Below are 20,518 nucleotides of genomic sequence, written 5' to 3'. Positions count from 1 at the left end.
ATTATTGCCACAATTTCAGAACCTGTTATTGGTCTATTCAGAGATTCAACTTCTTCCTGGTTTAGTCTTGGGAGGGTGTATTTGTCGAGGAATTTATCCATTTCTTCTAGATTTTCTAGTTGATTTGCATAGAGGTGTTTGTAGTATTCTCTGATGGTAGATTGTATTTCTGTGGGATCGGTGGTGATATTCCCTTTTTCATTTTTTATTGCATCTATTTGATTCTTCTCTCTTTTCTTCTTTGTCTTGCTAGCGGTCTATCAATTTTGTTGATCTTTTCAAAAAACCAGCTCCTGGATTCATTAATTTTTTGAAGGGTTTTTTGTGTCTCTATTTCCTTCAGTTCTGCTCTGATTTTAGTTATTTCTAGCCTTCTGCTAGCTTTTGAATGTGTTTGCTCTTGCTTTTCTAGTTCTTTTAATTGTGATGTTAGGGTGTCAATTTTGGATCTTTCCTGCTTTCTCTTGTGGGCATTTAGTGCTATAAATTTCCCTCTACACACTGCTTTGAACGTGTCCCAGAGATTCTGGTATGTTGTGTCTTTGTTCTCGTTGGTTTCAAAGAACATCTTTATTTCTGCCTTCATTTCATTATGTACCCAATAGTCATTCAGGAGCAGGTTGTTCAGTTTCCATGTAGTTGAGCGGTTTTGAGTGAGTTTCTTAATCCTGAGTTCTAGTTTGATTGCACTGTGGTCTGAGAGACAGTTTGTTATAATTTCTGTTCTTTTACATTTGCTGAGGAGAGCTTTACTTCCAACTATGTGGTCAATTTTGGAGTAGGTGTCGTGTGGTGCTAAAAAAAAATGTATATTCTATTGACTTGGGGTGGAGAGTTCTGTAGATGTCTATTAGGTCCACTTTATGTAGAGCTGAGTTCAATTCCTGGATATCCTTGTTAACTTTCTGTCTCGTTGATCTGTCTAATGTTGACAGTGGGGTGTTAAAATCTCCCATTATTATTGTGTGGGAGTTTAAGTCCCTTTGTAGGTCACTGAGGACTTGCTTTATGAATCTGGGTGCTCCTGCGTTGGGTGCATATATATTTAGGATAGTTAGCTCTTCTTGTTGGATTGATCCCTTTACCATTATGTAATGGCCTTCTTTGTCTCTTTTGATCTTTGTTGGTTTAAAGTCTATTTTATCAGAGACTAGGATTGCAACCCCTGCCTTTTTTTGTTTTCCAGTTGCTTGATAGATCTTCCTCCATCCCTTTATTTTGAGTCTATGTGTGTCTCTGCACATCAGATGGGTTTCCTGAATACAGCACACTGATGGGTCCTGACTCCTTATCCAGTTTGCCAGTCTGTGTCTTTTGATTGGAGCATTTAGCCCATTTACATTTAACGTTAATATTGTTATGTGTGAATCTGATCCTGTCATTATGATGTTAGTTGGTTATTTTGCTCGTTAGTTGATGCAGTTTCTTCCTAGCCTCGATGGTCTTTACAATTTGGCATGTTTTGCAGTGGCTGGTACCGGTTGTTCCTTTCCATGTTTAGTGCTTCCTTCAGGAGCTCTTTTAGGGCAGGCCTGGTGGTGACAAAATCACTCAGCGTTTGCTTGTCTGTAAAGTATTTTATTTCTCCTTCACTTATGAAGCTTAGTTTGGCGGGATAGGAAATTCTGGGTTGAAAATTCTTTTCTTTAAGAATGTTGAATATCGGCCCCCATTCTCTTCTGGCTTGTAGAGTTTCTGCTGAGAGATCAGCTGTTAGTCTGATGGGCTTCCCTTTGTGGGTAACCCGACCTTTCTCTCTGGCTGCCCTTAACATTTTTTCCTTCATTTCAACTTTGGTGAATCTGACAATTATATGTCTTGGAGTTGCTCTTCTCAAGGAGTATCTTTGTGGCGTTCTCTGTATTTCCTGAATCTGAATGCTGGCCTGCCCTGCTAGATTGGGGAAGTTCTCCTGGATAATATCTTGCAGAGTGTTTTCCAACTTGGTTCCATTCTCCCCATCATTTTCAGGTACACCAATCAGACGTAGATTTGGTCTTTTCACATAGTCCCAAATTTCTTGGAGGCTTTGTTCATTTCTTTTTATTCTTTTTTCTCTAAACTTCCCTTCTCGCTTCATTTCATTCATTTCATCTTCCATCAGCGATACCCTTTCTTCTAGTTGATCGCATCTGCTATCGAGGCTTCTGCAATCTTCGCGTAGTTCTCGAAACTTGGCTTTCAGCTCCATCAGCTCCTTTAAGCCGTTCTCTCCATTGGTTATTCTAGTTATCCATTCTTCTAATTTTTTTTCAAAGTTTTTAACTTCTTTGCTATTGTTTTGAATTTCCTCTCGTAGCTCAGAGTAGTTTGACTGTCTGAAGCCTTCTTCTCTCAACTCGTCAAAGTCATCCTCCATCCAGCTTTGTTCTGTTGCTGGTGAGGAACTGCGTTCCTTTGGAGGAGGAGAGGTGCTCTGTTTTTTAGAGTTTCCAGTTTTTTTGCTCTGTTTTTTCCCCATCTTTGTGGTTTTATCTACTTTTTGTCTTTGATGTTGGTGATGTACAGATGGGTTTTTGGTGTGGATGTCCTTTCTGTTTGTTAGTTTTCCTTCTACCAGACACGACCCTCAGCTGCAGGTCTGTTGGAGTTTGCTAGAGGACCACTCCAGACCCTGTTTGGCTGGGTGTCAGCAGCGGTGGCTGCAGAACAGCGGATTTTCATGAGACCACAAATTCAGCTGTCTGATAGTTCCTCTGAAAGTTTTGTCTCAGAGGAGTACGTGGTTGAATGAGGTGTCAGTCTGTCCCTACTGGGGGGGTGCCTCCCAGTTAGGCTGCTCAGGGGTGAGGGACCCACTTTAGGAGGCAGTCTGTCCGTTCTCAGATCTCCAGCTGCGTGCTGGGAGAACCACTACTCTCTTCAAAGCTGTCAGTCAGACAGGGACATTTAAGTCTGTGGAGGTTCTCGCTGGGTTTTTGTTTGTCTGTGCCCTGCCCCCAGAGGTAGAGCCTACAGAGGCAGGCAGGCCTCCTTGAGCTGTGGTGGGCTCCACCCAGTTCGAGCTTCCTGGCTGCTTTGTTTACCTAAGCAAGCCTGGGCAATGGCTGGCGGCCCTCCCCCAGCATCGCTGCCGCCTTGCAGCTTGATCTCAGACTGCTGTGCTAGCAATCAGCGAGACTCCGTGGGCATAGGACCCTCCGAGCCAGGTGCGGGACACAATCTCCTAGTGTGCCGTTTTCCAGGCCCGTTGGAAAAGCGCAGTATTAGGATGGGACTGACCCGGATATTCCAGGTGCCGTCTGTTTCCCCTTTCTTTGACTAGGAAAGGGAACTCCCTGACCCCTGGCGCTTCCCGAGTGAGGCAATGCCTCGCCCTGCTTCGGCTCGCGCACAGTGCGCTTCACGGACTGTCCTGCACCCACTGTTAGGCACTCCCTAGTGAGATGAAACTGGTACCTCAAGCAGAAATGCAGAAATCACCCGTCTTCTGTGTCGCTGGGGCTGGGAGCTGGAGACCGGAGCTGTTCCTATTCGGCCATCTTGGCCTCATGAGTTGTTTATAAAGCTAACTGCAGCACATTTGGTTAAACACTTCGGCTTGTTTTCACCTCTACAGCCTCTCTGTGTTAAGTCCTGCTGACATTTTCAGGCTTTCACTCTAGGAAACAGGAGCATGCTTGCTGAATGGTCGCTATCCTTTCTGTACAGATGTTGACTCATCTGGAATGAATGCACTTAATTATTTCTATTTTCTTTTCCTCTCATATGCCAGCTATTTCTTCCACCTGCTAAAACTGTCTCAGAATTTCTCCAAGTCCAGGTCAAGTGTCTTTCTTTACCCAACCAAAAAAAGTCCAAGACCAGACGGATTCACAGCCGAATTCTACCAGAGGTACAAGCAGGAGTTGGTATCATTCCTTCTGAAACTATTCCAATCAATACAAAAAGTGGGAATCCTCCTTAATTCATTTTATGAGGCCAGCATCATCCTGATATCAAAGCCTAATAAAAGGTGAGCTGGGGGAAACCAAACAGCATCCACTAGAATCCATCATGTGCTTCAATCTGACCGGCTTCCTCCTGACATTAGGCTCACTTTATCTTGTCACAGCTTCACTAGGATTCTGAATTGTCATACTTTAGGATCACAAGGTGAAGTCCCACGTCTGCAAGCTGAGGGGCAATTAAGCCAGTAGTGGCTCAGTCAGAGTCTCCACGTCAAAAGTAAGGAAGCCGGCAGTACCGCCTTTGTTTTGTGTGGAAGGACCCAGAGTCCCTGGCAAACCACTGGTGTAAGTCCGAGTCCAAAAGCCAAAGAACTTAGAGTCTGATGTATGAGCACTGGAAGCATCCAGTGAAGGAGAAAGATGAAGGCCAGAAGACTCAGCAAGTCAGCTTCTCTCACCTTCTGCCTGCTATTTCCAGCCGTGCTGGCAGCAGATTCTAATATACAAAATTTAATTGTGTTTTTCCTGTACTAAGAGCAAACAACTAGTAAACCCAACTGGAAGATATTACTTTTACTAATATCAGAAAATACCAAGTACCTAGAAATAAAAGTTAGTAAGCTCTCTACCTGGGAAATTATACAACATTACTAAGGGGTACTAAATGAGAACTAAATAAATGAATAACCTCAGTACAGTAAAAGTTGGAAAGAGTTTGTAGCATAAGGCAGTCAATGCTGCATCTAAAGTTTCAATTAGATTCGCATTAAATTTCTGCAGTTTTTCATAATAAAATAATATACATGATAAAATAATTTTAAAATTTATATAAAATATAAAGGACCAAGTAAAGCTTGTCAACTATAAAAAAAACAAAATAAAAGGTAAAAAGACTTGCTCTAGGGATAGAACTAGTTATAAAGATTTAGTAATTAAAAGACTGTAGTATTAACGCAGTAATAGAAAATTATACAAATTGTCACTCTATAAACTCTATCGTTACTCTATAAAAAATTCTAAATGAATTAGAGACATAAATGATGAAAAAATTTAAAATTATTGGTAGGAAATGTAGTTCAACATATTTTAAACAATGGAATAGGGAAAGAGTTTCTAAACAAAAAACAATAAGTGCTTTAATAGAAAATATTCAATATTTGACTATAATAACATTAAAAACTTTTAAGCATCAGAAGATATGTAATATTCAGTAATAAGGCAAATTATAAACTGAAAGAAGAAATTGCAGTTCCCACAACAGATGAAGAATTATTGCAAATAATATATTACACATTCCTAAAATTAAATAACAAAAACCACACAAAATAGTTAAGTAAAAAAATAAATAGGCAAAACACATGGATGAGTATGTCACGGAAACAGAAAAGATGTGTGGCTAGTAAACATGGTGAAGGTCCACATCTGTAGAGCTAAAGGGCATAGAAATCAAAACCACAAGAAGGTTTTACACTGATTTCATTGCAAAGATTAAAACATATAACCATACCAGTTGTTAGAAAGAATGTGTGTGTGTATATATATATATATATATTTATGTGTGTGTGTGTGTGTGTGTGTGTGTGTGTGTGAAGTCTCTTACACATTCCTGATAGGCTTGCAAATGGTGCAATGGCTTGCAAAAAATGATTAATGGCCTAAAAATGAACATTCACATGCTTGACACTATTAAGCACACACACGTACAAGCACAAATGCACACAAACACGCACACAGAAGCACTACTTCATGTGTCCACAAGGGGCCATATACAAGCATGTTAACAACAAAACTATTTCCAATTGCAAAATATAGAAATAACACTAATCACACCAAAAGAAGAGTGGAACTAAGGGAAATGAATATCACTAACAAGAAAAACCAATTAACTATGGCAACATTCAAAAATATGAAAGCATCTTACTAACATAATATAAACTGAATAAAGCCCCAAAGATTACATTGGTATGATATTCCTTCTATAAAATTAAACATGTCTAAAGTAATATGCACATTTTAGATGTGAATATAGAGGTAATAAAACATAGGAGAAAGAAAGAATGGTAGTGATATTAGAAAAAATTGACCATAGGTTGAAATATGGGGAGGATTATATAGTTAGATACAGATTATTGTCCTAAATTTGACCTTGGTGGTGAGTTCATGCATTGGTACTTACAACATTATTAAAAAGAACTGTAACATAAATAAGCAAAATGTGCTTATGTGTAAACCAATTATGAATGTTATGACTAAGAATTATAATAAATCTAATCCTGATTTTCTAACACTCAAAGAAGAAAACTAAATCTTAGTAGGAAATGTAATTCAACACGTTTTAAACACCGGGATAGGGAAAGATTTTCTAAACAAAAAACAAGAAGTGATTTAATATAATAGAAAATATTCAATCTTTGACTGTGATATTAAAAACTTTTAAATATCAAAAACATATAATATTCAGTAAAAAGGCAAATTACAAACCTGAAGAAGAAATTTGCAATTCTCACAATTGATGAAGAATCATGTCATCCCTCTACTCAAAGTACTCCAACAATCAGAACTGACACAGAGAAAATTACCTTCCTTAAAGCCAAGTCTCTACAATGGTACAATGGGCTCAATACACCTTTATTATTAGGCCCACTATCAATTACAATATTTTCAAATACTCTGAAATTATCAGTCCTTATGAGTGAAACTTCCCCCTTTTCCTTCAAACAGTTTGGATTCAGTATGTGATACATGACCATCAGCATATGTGGAAAAGTGAGAGCTCTGTTTATGTTTGCATACATACAATATTAACAGAGCTGACAGCTTCTACTTTCAAGAATAATAAATTAGGTAACTTCAGCCAACTCCCTCCTGAGGATATATAAAAAAGCTGGATGAAATATTAAACATGTCTCTTAAGAAGTCATCAATGACATAAGCAGACAATGAAGAGTTATCAGGCCAAAACTTGAGAGAAATCAATAACTCGGGAGTTAAGTCCAATTTTCTTCCCCTGAACGCATTTTGTAATTCAGAAGAAGCAGCTACCAATCTGAGATAACATTTGGTGGTCACACAAGTCAAAGGACAAAAAAGTGCAGTTCCCCTGACATACAAAATGAAGGGTTTGATATCTTTTCCAAAATGTAAACTGGCATAACAAAAGCATAGAAGCAAAGAAGAAGGGTAAAATTGAATAAACTAGCTTATAAATGGGCTGTCATCCTGAGTTTGTCACCTGGGAAGTACAGAGAGTTTCAAGCATTGAGCTTGGATTAGATGGTCCTGAGGCAGAAGTGCCCTGTTGTGCTTCAAAGGAGTAAAGAAATACACTCTCTGGAAGAAGGTAACATCATCTTTCTAAGTTAACAGTGTTTCCATGTATAGTTGTGCAAAACAGGAATCAGTGCATAATGTAAGACAATAGGCACACACACAAGAAAGAAAGTAAACAAGACAGTATGTGTAACATCCAGCAGAAGCCACAGCCAGTAAAATCAAAGACGTGAGGCATTCAATTATTGGACACTAGCTACAGTATATTTATGCTTATTTTGTTGAAATACACAAAAGTTAAGGTAGAAATGCAAAAAATAAAAATAAAAACAGGACAGTTTGATAAAGAATCAAAAATAACTAATGGGTACTGGGATTAATACCTGGGTGATGAAATCATCTGTACAACAAACCCTCATGATACAATTTTACCTATATAACAAATCTTCACAGGTACCCCTGAAATCAAAATAAAAGTTAATTTTTTTAAAAGAATCAAATGTAAATTCTAGAACTGAATAATATAGTAACTGAAATTGAAAACTTAATGGATGGGTTTATAAGTAGATTAAACACATAAAAAGAGCTAAGGTTCTAGAATCTAGGTCAAAACAAATTATCCAGAACGCAGCACAGAGATATAAAAAGGGAAGAGTAAGTTCAAAAGAGGGGGTAAGAAATTCAGGTCATATGGCCCAGCACAGTGGTTCACACCTGTAATCCCAGCACTTTGGGAGGCCAAGGTGGGCAGATTACTTGACGTCAGGCCAACATGGTGAAACCCCATCTCTACCAACAATACAAAAATTAGCCAGGCGTGGTGGTGGGCTCCTGTAATCCCAGCTACTTGGGAGGCTGAGGCAGGAGAATTGCTTGAACCTGGGAGGCAGAGGCTGCAGTGAGCCAAGATGGCGCCAGTGCACTCCAGCCTGGGCGACAGAGCAAGACCCTGTCTCAAAAAATAAAATAAAATAAAATAATAAAAAAATAAAAAAAATCAGGACATATAACTGGAACAATAAAAAAGAAAAAGGCTAGCAGAGTTAACCTGTAATTGGAATCCCGGAAGAAAAGGAGAAACAAAAAGGTGACACAAGTAATATTTTAATAATTAAAATAATTGAGAATCCTCCAGAAATGATCAAAGACACCAATCCAGAGACTCAGGGAGATTTATGCATCCTAACTGTGGTAAATTAATAGAAATTCAAACCTATACACATCATAGGAAAAGTATAACATACATCCATATTAAGTAAAATGTATGACCTTTAAAAAAGATACCTCTTTCAACAAGGTAATTCAACAGACTTCTTAATAGCAACAACAGAAGTCAGAACTAAGTGGAATAAAATTTCATGGTTCTTAAGTAAATAAACTGCCAGCTTGTAACTCTGTATCAGTGAAATTGTCCTTCAAGAATGAAAAAAAAGGCCGGGCGCAGTGGCTCACGCCTGTAATCCCAGCACTTTGAGAGGCCGAGGCGGGTGGATCACAAGGTCAGGAGATCGAGACCATCCTGGCTAACACGGTAAAATCCCGTCTCTACTAAAAAAAAAAAATACAAAAAATTAGCCGGGCGCGGTGGCGGGCACCTGTAGTCCCAGCTACTTGGGAGGCTGAGGCTGGAGAATGGCGTGAACCCAGAAGGCGGAGCTTGCAGTGAGCCGAGATCACGCCACTGCACTCTGGCCTGGGAGAAAGGGCAAGACTCTGTCTCAAAAAAAAAAAAAAAAAAAAAAAAAGAATGAAAAAAAAAGACATCTTTACACTTAAAAAAACAAACAACATCCAACAGAGTTAGTCACTGGTAGATCTTCATTTAAGGAAAATTCAAAAGTTTTAGGGGTTGGGAGATGAGAAATTACTTAATGGGTACAATGTACATTATTCAGGTGACGGTTACACTAAAAGCCTAGACTTCTCCACTGCACCATGTTTCCACGTAACAAAACTGCACTTGTACTCCTTAAACTTATACCAAAATTTTTTTACTTTTTGGCATGAAGAAAATCGTTACAATAGGAAGGAAGAGCAGAGGTGAAGAAGAGATAAATAGAACAAAAGGTTAAATGTTAGGGTAAATTTAATGAAATTTGTCATAAAACTTTAAGTTGGTAGATTTTATAACATGAAATAAGCTTAATCACGCATATACCTGACAAAGGCTCGAATCACATATTACCTTATGCAAATAGAAAAGGTCTAACGATTCAGCATAAAAATGGTCAAGACAAATGGATCATCATTTAATATGAGGGAGTCCAGGTGGCTTATGGATCAGAAAAGATGCTTGGCCTCACTAGTAATGAGAAAAATGTTAATTAAAACCACAAGAAGTACCACTATCTTAATAAAGTACTACCCACAAGAATGGCTAAGATTAAAAAGACTGCTGTTTCTAAGTATTCGTTTGCCGAGTTACATTTCCAGTGTTAGTAGGATGCAGGGCACCAGGAACTCTCAGGGCTACTGGTAAGGTGCAGATTGTTCAAACCATTTTGGACAACTGACAGTTCTACCGAATAAAAATATTTAAACTTTATTACCCTACAATTATATTTTTGGGTACCAAGATACATATAAAAAAATTTGCACAGCACCATTCTTTATAACAGCCAAAGTATAGGGGAGAAATGCCACCAATGGTTGAACGGATTAAGAAAAATTGTGGTGTATTCATAGAATGTTGTCTACACAGCAATAAAAATAAGTATTACACAACTATTTCCAGTTGCAATATGGATAAATCTAACAAACACAACATTGAGATAAATAAATTTATATTCCATTTATACAGGTGTAAAAAACAGGAAAAGGCAAATAATATTCTAAATAAACATAGAAGATAAGACAAAAAATAATAAGATATAATGTCTGAACTGTAGTTACTTCTAGGAACTAAAGATGGAGCTTCAATTGAAGAGGGTTGTGTTGGTGTGCTAGCTGTGGAACATAGTAATCCATCCTTATCCGAAGGGGATACATTCCAAGACCACTAGGGGATGCCTGAAATCACAGATAGTACCAAACCCTGTATATACGGTACCGTTTTTCCTATATACACATACCTACAACAACATTTAATTTATAAAATAGGTACAGTAAGGCATTAACAATAACAACTAATCATGAAATAGAATAATTATAACAATATGCTGTAATAAAATGTATGTGTAAGCAGTCTCTCTTTCAAAATACCATATTGTACTGTACTCACTAAGTTTTAGAACACGACTGACCATGTATAACTGAAATTGCGATAAGGAAAACTGCAGATAAGGAGGCACTACTTTATTTCTTGACTTGAATGGTAGTTACATGGATGTTCACTTTATAATCACTTTAATTCTAAGTGACTTTTTGAATTATATTTTGGTATAAAAAAGGCTTAAACATGGGCCGGGTGTGGTGGCTCATGCTTGTAATCCCAGTACTTTGGGAGGCAGAGCACCCGCAGATCACCTGAGGTCAGGAGTTCAAGACCAGCCCTGCCAACATGGTGATATTCTGTCTGTACTAAAAATACAAAATTAGTTGGGTGTGGTGGTGCACGCCTGTAAGCCCAGCTACTTGGGAGGCTGAGGCAGGAGAATCACTTGAATCTCAGAGGCGGAGGTTGCAGTGAACTGAGATCGCACCATTGCACTACAGCCTGGGCAATTAAGAGCAAAACTCCTTCCCCCCCCAAAAAAAAGGTTTGAACAAGGAGATTAATTATTTCCTTGCTATTTTAGACATGAATAAACGTTCTGGCATATTTTTTCTATAGTCCAATGACCCATGTGCAACTCTTAGAAATTTCTCACTCAACTTTTGTTCCTATTGTATTATTACATATTGGAGAAATTGGAAAACATTTATTGGCATTCATATGGTACCTCTATTATATATACTATATGATATAATATATATGATAAACATATTATAAAATGAAACAATCATTGAGGATTGAAAATAAAATTTTGAGGAAATATACTGTTATCCTTATACAGTTTTACTTGAATCTGCAATGAACAATATTTATTTGCCACAATGATATAAACACTAATCGTGTAACTACAGATTTAAGATCATAATACTGAAACAATAGAAGTGATGCAGAGTGTTGAACAATCCTCATTTGCAAACCTGATGGTTAATAAATACCATCTATAACTGAGGAATCAAAAAAGTGGTAAAATTTAGACTTAAAATTTGAAGAAATATTAAGTCTGAAAGAACTGAAAGCAGTTGTCTCTGAGCAGTAGGACTGGGGAAAGGGAAGGAGAGATAAACACTTCATGGTAAGTATTTTACTTTTGATGTGTAACTTACGGTCATGTACTGTTTGGCATTACTTTTAATGGCAAAACCACAATTACTTTTGCACCAACCTAATACTTTCTTGAATGGTACTTTCTTCTGAATGCGTACTCTGATCGGCCCCATCCCCTAACAATTGCTGAATTAGCTGCCCCCTCTGTTATGACAACACTCACATGCATGCCTCTCTTTATCCCTATGTTTTGATTTTCACTTTTCAAGTACATGGAAGTATACATGATTTATTGTACCTTCTCATCTGAGAACTGATTTCTTTTGTCAAACCTAGAAAGTTCTCATCTTTCAAATTTTATTGTAAAAAACAGTACATAGACAAAATGTGTAAGACACATGCAGTCAGCATAAAGAATGACGAGGAAGTCGACCTTTATGTGCCCACTCATAAAACAAATTACTCAAGGAAAGAGGTATCACATTATCACTGCTCCTTGCTGTGTAGTCTCTAAGCCTAGTTATCTGGCTTTTGGTGGATTTAAGAGCTGTGTAAGATCTATTTGTATATTCTTTTCTGCTTAATTTAGCCATAGTTTTTCTTGCGTGCAACTAAGCAGTCTGACTTATGGAAATGTAAGTTAATATTTTATTTTCATAACATTTCATAGAATAATATGTTAGATACTGCTTTGTTCAAGCAATAAACAAGTAACCAAAGAAAGAAAATGATAATACTGTATTATTTATGTAGTTTTGTATAGAATCTTACAAGAACCTTGTAGCTTAAAATAGCAAGTTATTATTTTTTGTATTCCTTGTTTTGACTGGGCTCAGCTGGGTGATACTTCTGTTCCCTGTGGTTTTGTTAGAGTCCTTTATAGGACTGACTTTGGCTGAGAGCTTTAGTGGTCTAGAACATCCAAGATGGCATCATTTACATGTGTGCTGTCTCGACTGAGCTACCTGGAAAGACTGGCAGTGGGATGGGCCTTATTCTCCATCATACATACATACATATGTATATATATGTATGTATATATGTATGATACATATATACACATAGATGTGTGTATTTATTTTTTATAGTTATATTTCAAGGCTCCAAGATACTAAAAGCAGATGCTGTCAGGAGTCTTAAGGGCTGGCATAACTGGCATACTGTCACTTGTTGATATCTTATTGGTTAAAATGAGTCAAAAGGCTAGCCCAGATTCAACAGAAGGGAGAATGGACTCCACTTTTGGTAGGAGGAGCAGAATACAGACACTCCTGAACTTATGATGGGGCTACATCCCTATAAACCCATCATAAGTTGAAAACGTGGTAAGTTGAAAATGCTTTGAATACAGCTAACCTATCAAACATCATTGCTTAGCCTGGCCTATCTCAAACATGCTCAGAACACTCACAGTGGCCTACATTTGGTCAAATATCTAACAAAAAGCCTATTTATAATAAAATGTTGAGTATCTCATATTATTTATTATTGAATACTGTACTGAAAGTGAGTATACAAAGTATGGTTTCTACTGAAGGCATATGGCTTTTGCACCATCACAAAGTAAAAAAAAAATTGTTTTAAGTCAAAGTATCATAAACCAGGGATCATCTGTATGTATAAAGGGGAATTGCTATTAGCCGTCATTAAACTACCACAGTCTGCATCCTGGCCACAAGAATCCACATCCCTCCCTTGTACAAAATACTCTCACATTTCCTCCCAAAGTTTCATCTCTTTACAGAATCAGCTCAAAGTCCTGGATCTTGTCATCTAAATTAGGCCTAGACCTGGATGGGGGCTCCTAAATACATCTAGTCCTGATGTGAACACCTGTGAACTGAATGGAGAAGTGAATACCCCAACTCCAACAGCCAACTCACCACGATGACACCAACAGGGATAGGAAAATTGCAACAGACAAGCCCCATCAAAAGTGGTGGGGGTTGTAACGGAGGGCACTGAGAAATCACGGGTCCATAGAAATTCTGAAATCTGAGCATGTGTTATTAATGGTAGAGAATGTTTCTCAATTATGGCCCAGTTCTGTGCTCACGAGTTAATCTACTGTCCGTAATTCTTTTCTCTGTCCTCTGATCCTGAGTCATCATGCTTCCCTTTCTTTAACAAAAGGTCTATGTTTATACTTCAGTAGCTTTCTCTGCCTGATTCTTGTGTGTGCTAAATTGGGCTCAGAAGCATTTTTTTTTTTCATTTTGAACTCTTTCTTTCCCTTTTACTTCAAGTTGGTAGGGCTGCTATCAGAAAAATTCTGTTTAAAGCAGAATTCTGTTGAGTATTTTCTATAAACCTAATTCAGGTTCATGTCATGCTTTAAAAGTCAGATCCATGATTCCTTGCAGACAGATCTCTCTCCACTTTGACAATGTCAGGCTTCCGAGAAGAATGTCTGTAAGCTTCTTTGCAGCCCCTTTGCCTGACTGAGAGCCTCTGTAAGTCACCACCTTAAATCTTTCTGAGGTCTTAACAAATGATCTTACAGTTGCATCCTTGATTCAGTTTTGACCTTGAGGTCAAATATTATAGATTGCACCCTAAATTTGATTTTTTTTCTCTCTGAGGTCATTCTTCCTTTTTTTGACCATCTGGAGAGATTGTTCTATATTTCAAGTTCTGCTCGAAAACTAAAGAATTTCTTTCTTTTTTTTTTTTTTGCTGAATTTTCTTATAATACCTTAGCATGCATGATTAAACTAGAATAAATGACTTCCTTTTGGGAAACCTTCTCAGCTTCACAATTTCATTAGGTACATTTCCTGTCTTCCATATTATTGCTGGTGACAGTGTTACTAAAATTCTGCCATAAAACCATGCATGGGCTGTTCTTCTTCCAGCACCCTACAGCAATTTCCTCATTGCTCTTCCAGCCTTTACTGAGTCTCCATGCAACTCTTCTGGCCTCTGTCTCCACCAGTTCCAAGGAAAAGGCCACATTTTGGCTCTTGGTATGACAGCACCCCATTTCCAGTACCACTTGCTGTATCAATTATCTATTTCTGCAAAACAAACCATCCTAGAAATTATTGACCTTAAGCAACAATAATATACTATGTTCATGATTTTGTAGGTCGGCTGGTCTCAGTCAGGTTGTTCTTCTGTTCCATGTATTGTTGACTAGGGGCATCCACATAGGTATATTCATCCAGGAGCTTCACAGGGAGCTGGAATGTCCAAAGTGGCTATACACATGACTGTTGCTTCAGCTATGTGACTAGAGTAGCTGATAGCTGACTGGGCCTTCCCTCCAGCAAGGTAGTATGGCTTTTTACATGATGACTCAGGGCTCTAAGTGGAAGCTGGAACTGTCAATCCTCCTAGACGCTAGGCCTGAAGCAGCAAAGTGTCACATCATCTGTGTTCTTTTTATCAAATTAAGCCACAGGTCAGCCCAGATTCAAAGGGAGAAGAAAGAGAATTCACATTTAAAGGGAGAAGGGGTAGGAGTATATAGTAAAAGAAAGACATGTTAACAGCTGTGTTAAGGGAAACTCTACCACAATTGTAGATTGTGATAATTGCTTTAAAGGAAATAAAATAGAGTAATGAGATAGAAGGAAATTAGAGGACACCAATTTAGATGGAATGGAGAGGGACTGTCTCTCTGAGTGGGAAGGATGGGAATAAATTGGTCATATAAAGGGAGAAGAAGAGCTTTGGAGCACAAAGAACAAACAAACAAAGTGGCCTTTAGAGAAATTTTGGGAAGACAAGATTTAACTATGAATAGGGTTGTGATAGTGGAGAAGAAATGGTAGAAATAGAATTAGGATTTACATATGAGACAAAATTAATGGTATTGATGAAAATGTATACAAGGATTGAGGGGGACAGGAGTATCACAGATAATACTCAGTTTTCTGTTTTAAGGAAGTATATTAATCAGGTTTCATTTACTAGGATAGAAAATGTTTGCTTTCCTTCTTTGATTTTTGTTTGTTTGCCTTTGAGTTGGAAAGGGGAACACAAGATCATGAGTTCACTTTTGAGAATGTTGAGCTTGAGGGGCCTTCATAACACTAGGTTAAAAATATCCAGGAGGCAATTAATTGTGTAAATACGAAGCCACAGAGAATGTCTAAGAGAAGATGTAAATTTTTGCAGTCATCGGAGTATAGATGAAATTAACAAAATTCTAGATAGACACTTTCCACATTTTTCACCATTAAAAAAATTTATTCATTATCTTGGCAAGTACATACAACAACGCACGTTAGTCCATAAAAATGCAATGGCGGGTAAAACATGTCACACATCTATTGATTTCCTCTCTGTCTCAACTGGATTATAATAATTAGCTTTTAATCTCTAGTTTTAGTACTCTTTGTTTTTACTGTTTTCTAACAAAGGATTTAAATAATGCACAAATTACTAGAAAGATGGACAGGGTGATGCTACTTAAATGGAATTCTTGGCTGTCAGTAACATCATAGAGTGCTTCAAACTGCTATCGGTTATTCCATACATGAGGGCCCAAATTTATGGTGAATTGAACATGTCATAATGTAAAAGTAGAGTACTCATCTACACAGTGCCCAAAGATGCAGGCGATGCTATATACAATCCTATGTAAGATCAAAATGTCATTTCAAAATCTAGCTGACTTATTTAGTGAATGATATTTGGGTAAATGATGAATCATCTGATAAAAATAAAGAAGTTAATTCTCTACACGTCAGGCAAAAGCAATTCCATGGATCTTAAACACTAAAAGAATGAGCTGACTGGAGTGCATGCAAATCAAACACTTCTGTATGAAAATAAAAGCACGAAAAAAATTAAAAGGCGAAGCCATATAACACGAAATGGCTACTATCAACATATATTGAGCAGAAAAGTCAATAAAGCAACAGGTAATCCACTTAATAGGAGGGGATGAAAGAAAGAAAGAGAAATTTCAAGAAGAAAAGCCAACAGTCAAAACATAGAAAATTAGTCAATCTTACCAAATTGAAAATTATAAAATTAAAATATAAGAAATCATTTTGTATATCTAAGCTATACTTAAAATCTTTCTGTACTAAATATTTTGTCCCAGTGCTTGACAAAATATTTGACTTAGGCTCTGTTAGTGGAAAGATAGACTGCGTAGAACAAAAACAGCATCAACAACAATCATTTCTGTATTGATTTGAACTTCACATTTCTAATTCTGAGAATTAACAGAATAATAATTATAAAGTGCACCAGGCTTTTGCATAAGATTATAGTCATGTATGATAATAATGTGTAGAGTAACCTAAATGCCAAATAATAATCACTTAAATCATATTAGTACCTATGCAGAAAAACATCTGACAAGATATATTCCAAAATATTTGCAGAGATTAGCTTAGTCAAAGATTTCTTTTCTTTTTTGTTTTGTTTATGATCAACACCTAATTTTTCTATAAATATTGTGAAGGTAATTTTCTTGCATTAAAAATATTCGCACATATTTTAAGTATTAATTTAGGACCCATGAGCCATACACATATACTTACTCTCCCAGGAAAACAATTTCAGTGTTGATCTCTCCTGACTTGCGGCGGAGGAAATTCCTCAGGAAAGCGGTCACACTGTCCACAGTGATGTTTCCACAGACCACAATAAACCTAGGCAGCAAGAACAGGTGAAGTGGACCATCTGAGGAACACAAGGACCTTCCTGTCAGCATTTAGAGATGAATAATTAGCTTAAACTTAGTTTTCAATAAATATGGTATTTGCATCACCCAGATATTTTTTTGTGTTTTTTTTTGAGATGGAGTTTTGCTCTTGCTGCCCAGGCTGGAGTGCAATGGTGTGATCTCAGCTCACTGCAACATCTGCCTCCTGGGTTCAAATGATTCTCCTGCCTCAGCCTCCCAAGTAGCTGGGATTACAGGCATGCGCCACCACGCCCAGCTAATTTTGTATTTTTTTTAGTAGAGACAGGATTTCTCCATGTTGTTCAGGCTGGTCTTGAACTCCTGACCTCAGGTGATCCGCCCACCTCAGCCTCCCAAAGTGCTGGGATTACAGGCATGAGCCACTGTGCCTGGGCTGCATCACCCAGATTTTAAACATTGAAACAATAAGGACTGCATTTCTAATACAACAGAAGCATCAGATATCCACAGTCTTCTATCTCATCTCAAGTAGAATATGACGCCAAACATTTAAATTGCACCTAGCTTTTTAGGAATACAAGAGCAACTATTACTATTGCTAGATTTTTCACATTTATTTATAACTTATAATAGATTTTTTATTTCATTTTTTCACTTGATTCCTAGTTGTCTGATAGAGGGTTTTTTTGTTGTTGTTGTTGTTGTTTGTTTTTTTCTTGAGGAGCAGAAAAGTTCATCAATTTTTCCATTTCTCAGCCAAATATCATGGCTGAGAAAGTACCACATTCCAGATTGTTTCAGCTTATCTGCCACATTTACAAATATCTAGTAGTTACAAAAACATGAGCCCAGTGGAGGGACATTGAAGACAGGTGCAGAACTCTATGCATATAGTTTTTGTCATGAAAAATTTTCTTAGGTTTAATGCATTTAAAGGGGCTATTTTCCTCCTATTAGTCATTGAAGAAAACTGAAAACATAATTTTAGCCTAAGTTAACGTTAAAGTTCCCAGACCTATTGACTGATTTAGTATGTGCCCCATAGGCCTTTCCTGAGACAAATGAGGCCAGATTTTGGCTTATCTAGTTAAATTCATTGCTTCTCATTATTTATCTTTTGTTCATTTCATCATATTTTTCCTTTCCTCTTCATAGTCCTAGGTCAATTATAATTTTCATCCAACTGTATTAAGAGACTGCTTTCAGGGAGCCTATCTCCATTATGCCTCTTTCATTACGGCAGACAGGGATTAAGTTTTTAAAAGGATCACATCTAATTTAAGATCTCCATTTCATTCTTTTCGTCTTAGATGGGAAAAAAACCTAATGGAAGCTAAAGTAACATGAATCCAAGAAGAAATAATATAAAAACAACTCCACTCCATTTTCCTCCTGGGAACACATAGCTGTGGCATGGAAAAAAAATCAGTCATCTAGGAGGCGCTATAGAAGACAGGGTAGAAACTTCTCACACTGGCAAATCCTCATCCATAAATGAGCTCCCGATGGTTTAGGAGAGCTTTGACTAAGACAACCGAAGTAAATTAATTATTTTAAATTGGAATTATGGCTTTAATCTGATCCATTATGTAAAGTTAGCCATAAGTTACCCATACAAGGAAAATGAGTAAGACAATTGGTATGGCTATAGGAGAAGTTAGTGAAAAGGAATGTACAAATAGTGTCATAATCAATAATATTTATTGACAGTGAATTACAACATTATCTGTCATTTTAGCTGATTTAGTTTTCTTATGAGCATCTATGTAGTGGTTTGGGTCAAGTAGCAAATATCATTTTCTTATGGTATTTAATTTAGTACAATCCTTTTTAGTGAATGCAGGATGTTGCTGATATATTCACCTTGGGTTCTACAGCTAAGCCAGACAATAGATGTCTAGAACGAGATATGTGGCTAATAGAATTTCTTAAACTGTAGAAATTATACTTAAAACACTACTTACTTCTTTCCTTTGAGTGCTTCATAGGAACTGGTGTATTTCCTCTTATTAGCAAACAGTTCCACCATTTCAGGTATATATTTTGCAAATAATATCTAAAATTGATCAGCAAATAAAACCTTAGTTCCCATTATTTTGATGGATACTTCAAAAACTTCAAGATTAGAAAGGAAAAGGAGGGTACATAAAACTTTCTGTCATCTAAGAGCACATGATAGCATGTTAAAGGGACCTCGTTTTTCTTCCTTATTTCAGCCTTTGAATTTTGTTAAAATTTAATATAAGGCTTTTCTATATTCAAAATGATGAAAGCAAAGGAAAGCAGCAAGGTGACTTCCCCACGTCTTATCCTTTCATCACTTTTGTTTTTGTTTTTGAGACAGTCTCTGTCTGTCTCCCCGGCTGGAGTGCAACCTCCGCCTCCCAGGTTCAAGTGATTCTCCTGCCTCAGCCTCCCAAGTGGCTGGGACTACAGGTGCCTGCCACCATGCCTGACTGATTTTTGTATTTTTAGTAGAGATGGAGTGCCTCCATGTTGGCCAGGCTGGTTTCGAATTCCTGACCTCAGGTAATCCGCCTGCCTTGGTCTCACAAAATGCTGGGATTACAGGCCTGAGCCACCGTGCCCAGCCCTCCTTTTATCACTTCTAACTTCCCTTCTCACTCTGACTTTATTCTATTTGGGACTTGGAAAAATGAAAGCATATGGGACAGAGGAGGGTTAAGAGACAATGACTAAAAAAAGGGATGTGAGACCGTGGATGGGTAGATATCAAAAAAGTGGAGTGGAGAACTCTATTGTGGTTTTTAAGGAATTGAAATGAAAGTCACTAAAAGAAAAGAAGGCTTTTGCCTTTCCTACACTCGTAAGCCAGGCACAGATGTTCACATCTCTAAAGTTAAATGCTGTTTTAGTGAAAGGTTACTCATTTGAGCTAGGAAGAATGGAATTTTCTTCAGATCAAATCTCAAATACCTTTCCTCTTTAGAAAGAAGACTTTAATTTGATGGGCAAACTATGAAGGAAGATAGATTTGCTCAAATCAATGTAGAGCTTAATAAGGCAAGTCTGCTTCCTTTGTCTACCATCCTTCATCCCTGAAAACCAAGCAATTTTATCCTGAGCTCCAGGTGATGCAGTTTGGAAAATATGGGATCTGTGCATGTTTTCATTTGCCCTTGACATGTGCCCCAAGTAATGCAACATTCACACTTAAACCTATATTGCTTCACTGATTACCATTAACCAAATATTTTCTGGTTTATGTAGCTATATTCAAAATATATTAAAAATATTCTTCACCAAACTCCCCAGTGTGAAGAACATGATGAAGGTCCGTCCTAAGGATGTCTTGGCTACCACATCTCCAAAGCCAACGGTTGACGTTGTTGCCATGACCAGGTAAATTGACTCAAAATATGATATATTCTGTGAATTTCTACCTTTGAGCCAGGGATCACCAGAATTTTCCACCTGTCCAAAGAGAGAAGACTCAGGAAACGTCTCTGAATAGAATCCAAGAGAAGATTT

At 37.4% G+C, this 20,518-nt stretch overlaps 1 protein-coding gene across 4 annotated transcripts in view; it reads right to left on the bottom strand.

Moving 5' to 3' along the window:
* Nucleotides 1-20,518, bottom strand: part of KCNU1 (potassium calcium-activated channel subfamily U member 1) — a 158,423-nt gene that overhangs the window by 108,131 nt on the left and 29,774 nt on the right. For all 4 annotated transcript variants that reach the window (XM_055295949.2, XM_063610914.1, XM_063610915.1 and 1 more), the window contains exons 8-10: nucleotides 20,291-20,461; nucleotides 18,991-19,082; nucleotides 16,920-17,030 (exon numbers count right to left, since the gene is read on the bottom strand). In XM_055295949.2, coding sequence (XP_055151924.2) covers nucleotides 16,920-17,030; nucleotides 18,991-19,082; nucleotides 20,291-20,461 — 374 coding nt within the window. The remainder of the gene's footprint in view (nucleotides 1-16,919; nucleotides 17,031-18,990; nucleotides 19,083-20,290; nucleotides 20,462-20,518) is intronic.

This window comes from Symphalangus syndactylus, chromosome 10 (assembly GCF_028878055.3).
Source record: "Symphalangus syndactylus isolate Jambi chromosome 10, NHGRI_mSymSyn1-v2.1_pri, whole genome shotgun sequence".
Taxonomy (NCBI): Eukaryota; Metazoa; Chordata; class Mammalia; order Primates; family Hylobatidae; genus Symphalangus; species Symphalangus syndactylus.
This window is presented reverse-complemented; position numbering and strand designations above follow the sequence as displayed.